Genomic DNA, 6,430 nt, shown 5'->3' on the forward strand with positions numbered 1-6,430 from the left:
GTTATTAGTAAATGTTAACAATAAAAAAAATTTACTTCACTTGGGAAAAAAAAATAATTTATGCATTATTATTTGTACATTTGCCCAAAAGCAGTCAAAATTACTTCCTTGGGCAATCTAGTGTTAACGAAGATGCAGTTCTTTCTAAAATTATAAAACGCTGCACTCGTGATTTCATTGTAAGGGTGAAATAAAAATACCAAAAGGGGATAATGGGGTAATTTATTTATGATTGTACTCTCGGTCTTCGCAAGCAAATTTAGCACCTGTAAGGAATGTGACCCGCGTTCTCCTGACCCAGACAGACTATGACTTGTTCGAGGTAATGTAGGCTCAGGTTAATGTGCTTCGCCTCGGTTAGAATGGTGCCGGTTATCGAACATTTGTAGACGCGCTCGGACCTACGCGGACCGTACAAATAATCGGGTACCGTTACAGAAAAACGCAGATGGCAATGAGGAAGCATCAACGGACAGGCAAGTGGACCGACGATTGATGCGTTTAACGTAGAAGCAATTTGTTTCATATTGCCAAGGAAATGCATCGAAGGAAAACGTGATTTGTGAAAGGAATTATATGAGATTACTCGAAAGACGAGATGGTTATTTTTTCTAATTTTGACGGAAGTGAGGCTTGCCGGGTTTCCAGCCTGTACCTTCAGTCGATGGTGATGATACAAACCCTGCCAGGTCCACCAGGTGCACTTTCGCTTTTTTGTACTGTTCAGCACCGAACTGCTTCGTGGCTATCACGATGGTAAAGATGCAGTGCGACCTTGATGACTGAGGATTCATCGGTGTCTCAGCAATGATTCTATTAATAATCACACGAATTACGAATTGAATTAAGACAATTCACTTAAAATCGTCGTACCGATTGTTGTCGCCTAGTAAAAGTAATTCGAACGCCTCCTCCACACTTTGAACAGTGTGAAACGACAAGTTCTTCAAATGAAGCACCCCAAATTCATCTTCCTGAGGGCTGACGCGCCTGAAACTCACGTGCAGTCCATTCTGTATTTTCTTTTATTAAATCCAGAGATGAAGTCGCAGCTGCACGGTACTCCATATTGGAAGTCTCTCCGTTTAGGTAGACCGAGGGTTTTTACAAAACACTTGTTAACCGTTTACGTGACTTACGGTAAATCTTCCAATCTGGTGGCGGCGTATTCTCGTTGGTGCCTCCGATCCAACAGGTCGTAGCCGGTTTCGTTGTATATCTCCAGATAAGCCACCTCGACGGAGTACACGTTTTCCGGCCGCTGCATGGAATTTAAGGGCGGTGTACGGTTCTCTGCGCGTATCCTACGTACCGTCTACCAAACGCAACCTTTCGTATCGCGTCGAACAGGTGTTGCAAGCTTCTCGGTATGATGCCGCGGTACTCGTCTTCCAGTTTCCCGGTTATCGTGTGCGTTTTCCCGCTGGCCGTCTAAGCAAGTTGATCGCGGCTCGAGGTCAGCCGTCTCTTCCAACCGAAACCCAGAATGTGGTACAAGATTAATCAGATTTCATTCGTCGTTCAATCATGAATAGAAATTTTCATTTCAATCATGAATAGAAATTTTCATTTCAAATTTTCATCAGTCATTTATACAAAATATGAAGTTCTCACATCTGAACTACTATAATAATTAAAAAAAAAAAAACAAAGATCCTGCATAAAAGAGAATGTTTTTTTTTTATGATTAAAAGGAATATTTTAATTATAATAATGATTTGCTTGTACCACATTTTTGGGAACGTTCAATCTCGGTTTACCTGGCCGTAGGCGAAAATGGTGCCATTGTAACCATCGAGGGCGCTTTAATATAAAGAATTGCAAAGCTGAGTGAACGATCGAGTGTCAAGTATTGCTAATTAACGAACGATACAATTCCTTTTACCTTTCCACTACCGGTCGCGCGACGTTCTCGAACACGTCCTCCTGCGTCGTGGTTTCCTCGAACACACGAAAGAAGCTACGAATTTCAAGCACTTCGTGCAATTATTGTAATTAATTAGGGGGTGAGAAACGTACGAGAAATTCCAAGATTCAGGACGATTGTCAAGGTAATCCTTTGGTCTTTGGACGGGCGAACCTAAGAGGAAGAAATCCTCTTCGAGGTTCTCTTTGGGACGGTGCAACACTTGATAATTCTTTTATAAACAAATATGTTAATAAATATNATTAAAATTGCTACACTGTTTAAACGACTGTAAAATTTCCAGTGTTTTTTGCTGAAATTTGAATGCTCGAAAAGTTCGGCACACATGAATTTGCACATTAAACGGTCGGATGGTACAAAAGGTTTTAAAAGCACGTAAAAGTATCCAGTGCTCTCGGCGCTCGATATCTCGCGTTTCGATTAATCGATCCACCCTCCGGTCGACGAGAGGTCGCACGGTCGCCTAGGTGACGACGACGTCGTCGTCGCGACGTCGGCGCAGTGCGTCGCTGGTGGAGCCGCGCCGGGTCGTCGGTCTACCCGATATGCCGACAGGCCAGTGTCCCAACTTTTCTCGGCTTTCGCGCTGTCGCCCGCATCCCCGCGCCGTCGTTCGTCGCCCCTAAACACGATTACGCCTCGACGGGACGAAACAGCGGCGAGTCGACGGAATCGATGCACGCGCCCCGCTCCCGTCGCCGCCGCCGTAGATTTGACAGTGTCTCGCGCCCACTCCCATTCATGGAAACTTCTAGCCTCATCTAGTGACCCGGTGAATTTTCCAGCAAAGTCCTCCGACGATCTCGAGAGACCGCGAGTGAACATCCAACGTGACGATAGAGGATCTCGCAATTTTCGTACCACTTCCGATAAACGTTCTTCCGGTGGTGCGTGATCGTCTACCCTGAGAATCGTTGGACTATCCGTCGTCGGGAGACGACATGCCCGCCAAGCTCGGGAGCAGCAGCACCGCGTGAGAAGCTAGCGGGACATGTGCCCTTTGGTCTCCTATTGATCGGCGCGTCCCGTCGCGACCAGCGGATCCTGACGTTCGGGATCACTCGGTGGTAAGCTTCCGCAATTTCCTGACACATTCGTCAGTCACATACGATTCTAAAATCGATCGTACAATTTCTAATAGCGTACGACGACAAACTATTTCTTCAACCGATCGTCCTTCGCGTTAATTCCGTTCACGGTTCGAGTAGTCTGACACAGAAAAGAAACCGTTGTCAGCGTGATAAATTCGATAATTGCACTGCGAGAATGATCGATGATAAATACCTGAATCAAACTTATTGCGTTTGATCATAATTGTACACGAACGATTGGCTCTTATTATACTTCATCGATAATAATTGGAATTAACGAATACGTTAACAATGGTAATGTTAATTTATAATTATACAGTCTCGTTACGTAATGAAACTGGATACGTGCAACCGTAGCAAGTTTTAATCAGTGAGCATCAGGGTCATCGGCTGACAGGTTCCGCGAGTGTCATCAATCATGACGAATCTCGTTAGCCACGTATAAACATATAATATATCTAAAAACGTAATTAAGTGACGTAAAAATGATATGACAGTGAGAACAAGGAATCTATGTCAACCGGTGTAAGAACGTGAATTGGCATATTGGCCAGTCTAATGTAGGATCATACTACTTTCTAGCAAGATTTATCGACGGCTTCATAATGTCATACAGCATCCTTTCCCATGTCCAAGCTTATTACGATAATTAATTCGTATTCATCACGTAAAAAATAAATTGTATTTGTACTCGTGTAATAAAATTAATTAATAAATGCATACGTGAGAATGCGTCGGGACTGGGTTTCTGCATTGGAATAAAGCGAAACTGTGCTTTGAGTCCACGTTAGCCAGAGAAAGTCGTAAATTTAGAACTGAAACCGATGGGAGAGAAGAAGCAGGGCGATTTAAACGACACTTAAACCGAGGTCAGCGCCGACGTCCCAGCGTCGATTATAGTCGTTGCATCAATCAGAACTAGCGAATTGACGTATAATCTCGTGGTAATAAGGATCCGGAAAGGGTACCGTTTCGAGTGTTACACGATCGTCCAATCAAACCTGCCTGGTTACAAAAGCTATTTGTTTCCCAGCCTCGTTACACGGTTTAGGAAATGTGGATCGCTCGTTAGCAGTGAAACGCGACCGTGAACAGCCTTGGACGTTGAAATCTCGTTACGTCTAATTCGTCACGCGTAATTAACAGCCGAACGCGATTCAGTCTAAAAAACGAATTTCAATTTTTTATTATTTTTTGGTACACATCTTGCACGCACGTTGATACAAAAGTTGTTCATACGATCAACGATTCACTGCTCGATGAAAAGGTTAAATTCTTCCGAAGGTTTTCACATTCCCATTGCCCAATAAGTTACACGGTATGTTTAGAAAGTGACATAATGTATTCAGAACTATCCAAAAAACAAAAGTGTAAACATCAGCTAACGAAGAAAGGTAGAAAGCATAGTGTTATGTCACAGATGTGTGCTGTTATCACAGGAACCGATTGAATTAAGTTCTAGTGGTGAAAATGTTCGAATGATAAAGAGCGCGTTGCGAGAGGGTCCGCTGACATTTGAAAATGTCAGTGACTACCTACACGGATTTTACACGTAGGCTCGTGCCATTGTATCGACGCATCGACGCCGGCCGAGTTTCCAAGCACATTACCGGCACTTAGATATTTCATCGAGATCAATTCGGTGCCTCGTCTAAAAAGGTGATAATCGCTTATGCCCGAAGTGACGAGAGTCGAGATAACGCCGAAGAGAAAGTGCCTGCCGTCTCGCATCAATTCTATTTAGTAAAACAGCGATCGGTAATTTTCACGAGTAAACAGGCGGTAATATTTATTCCGTGAGAAGTAGAATTTCCTCATACGACGCAACCTTGTAATTCATTTAAACCAGAGATTATAATAAATTCACGGAAGTCCGCGACGTCATCGTTCGTCCTTAATTGCAACCGGGCTAATTTAATCTGGCAATGAAGATAAGCCGGCAGTAAACGCTATCTTCTCTGTGTGAATAATAATTACACATGGTTTCAAGTTTCGCATGACGATTTCGCGGTACGAGTTTACATTTTATCGAACGATTAACCCGTTCACGGGTTTACGAGGATATTTCGGTGAAAGCCGTCGTCGTTAAAACGCGATTTCTATTTTGTTCCTCTTCGATTTTCCAAAGTGTAACCCTGCGACAATTTCTAACGCACGTGTTACGCAAGCAGCGTTAGATAAGCAATGAAACGGCTACGATCTTCCGGTTCTCCTTTAGACCAAAGCCTCGCCGTGAGAGTTTAATGGGACTCGCGGCACGGTAGCTAGGGAGAGAATTACGGTGCCGATACGAGGAATACACGCCGCGCTTATTAAGATTTTTACTGATCTTTACGAGCGCTCGGTATCAAACGCATACCTAACTGTACATCGAATTGGACACGCGTATCGCTGCACCGCCTGCGTTATCGAGCATTTCGCCAGGTGTGACTGCGAATTTATTGTTATTTTCAAAATCCGTCGACCCGGTTCGCAAAAATACGAGGGCGTCTCTCCGATCATTGACTTCTTATCTGATTCGAGATTTCGAATTCGATGGATTTAGTTTTCACGTAAAAATCGATTTCAATGCTTCACCCCAATCATTCCTTAAAATCCTCAATTTCCATGATTTAACGAATTGGTTTCTGTTCAAGAAACATTTCTATTCCATACATTTTGAATTGTTTATAAAACGATTATTACGATGTTTGAACGAAACATATTAAATGTAAAAATAGTAGCGGAGCCTCGCGTCTCTATAAAAAATACTATGTGAAACAGGAAGGTGGGTTGGAAAAACGTTTACAATCCGACCTGCGCAAAAGCAGCTCTCTAAATATTTAGATTATCCGCCACGTAACACGTGTTTCCTCTCGTATAAGCGTGCCGGCTTGAAAATTCCCCCGCCGTTAATGCTTTTACACAGTTAGAAAAGTACACACCGTGGCTCTTTCTGCACTGTATCCTTTTGTAACCCCTTGGTTTATCGCCGTCCGTGCGAAATTACAACTCTTTCTCTCGCCGCATGCTCATTAGGTCAACAGAATTGCTACACACCTCGCACTGTCACGGTTCGTATAAACCACTTACGAAAACCACGAAAGGAAACAATGGCGTCATGCAACAATACGATCGTTGGTAAGCGGCCACGGTTCCGGCTAGTGAAAGCCTTGATATTTCCTTCCGAAAACGGAAGACGCCATAGAAATTCCTTACGTAACCCGCGAAACGGTCATGAATTGAATTCGTTATTAATTAATGCTCTTATCGTAATTGAAGTAAAGTTGTGGTGATCGATATTCGCGCGCGCGCGCGCGCGTATTCTGCCTGGATCCACATTTATTCTTCATTGTTTTTATTAAATGAATGCTTCTGAGAAAGCTTATGTCAAAAATGTATCGATGATCAAGGCAGAAAGAATGTTTAGGAT

At 43.3% G+C, this 6,430-nt stretch overlaps 2 protein-coding genes and 1 long non-coding RNA gene across 3 annotated transcripts in view; 1 reads left to right on the forward strand and 2 right to left on the reverse strand.

Annotated features, from left to right (window-relative positions):
- Window positions 1-3,021, reverse strand: part of LOC108623377 (kinesin-like protein KIF6) — a 6,676-nt gene extending 3,655 nt beyond the window's left edge. Inside the window, exons 1-9 of the mRNA XM_026812196.1 lie at window positions 2,977-3,021; window positions 2,020-2,138; window positions 1,886-1,960; window positions 1,761-1,803; window positions 1,330-1,431; window positions 1,140-1,261; window positions 874-990; window positions 682-813; window positions 267-401 (exon numbers count right to left, since the gene is read on the reverse strand). Of these exons, the coding sequence (XP_026667997.1) occupies window positions 267-401; window positions 682-813; window positions 874-990; window positions 1,140-1,261; window positions 1,330-1,431; window positions 1,761-1,803; window positions 1,886-1,960; window positions 2,020-2,138; window positions 2,977-3,021 (890 nt within the window). The remainder of the gene's footprint in view (window positions 1-266; window positions 402-681; window positions 814-873; window positions 991-1,139; window positions 1,262-1,329; window positions 1,432-1,760; window positions 1,804-1,885; window positions 1,961-2,019; window positions 2,139-2,976) is intronic.
- DAAM (disheveled-associated activator of morphogenesis-like protein) overlaps window positions 2,424-6,430 on the forward strand; it is a 57,666-nt gene continuing 53,659 nt past the window's right edge. The window contains exon 1 of the mRNA XM_018021836.2: window positions 2,424-2,994. The gene's annotated coding sequence lies outside the window, so the exon portion shown is untranslated. The remainder of the gene's footprint in view (window positions 2,995-6,430) is intronic.
- Window positions 3,052-3,805, reverse strand: LOC113464127 (uncharacterized). Its single transcript, XR_003388958.1, has 3 exons — window positions 3,742-3,805; window positions 3,212-3,476; window positions 3,052-3,136 (listed from the first exon to the last, which is right to left on the reverse strand). It is a non-coding gene; the product is annotated as an uncharacterized LOC113464127 (long non-coding RNA).

This window comes from Ceratina calcarata, unplaced genomic scaffold (genome assembly GCF_001652005.2).
Source record: "Ceratina calcarata isolate Rehan_Ccalc_2016 unplaced genomic scaffold, ASM165200v1 scaffold262.2, whole genome shotgun sequence".
Lineage (NCBI taxonomy): Eukaryota > Metazoa > Arthropoda > Insecta > Hymenoptera > Apidae > Ceratina > Ceratina calcarata.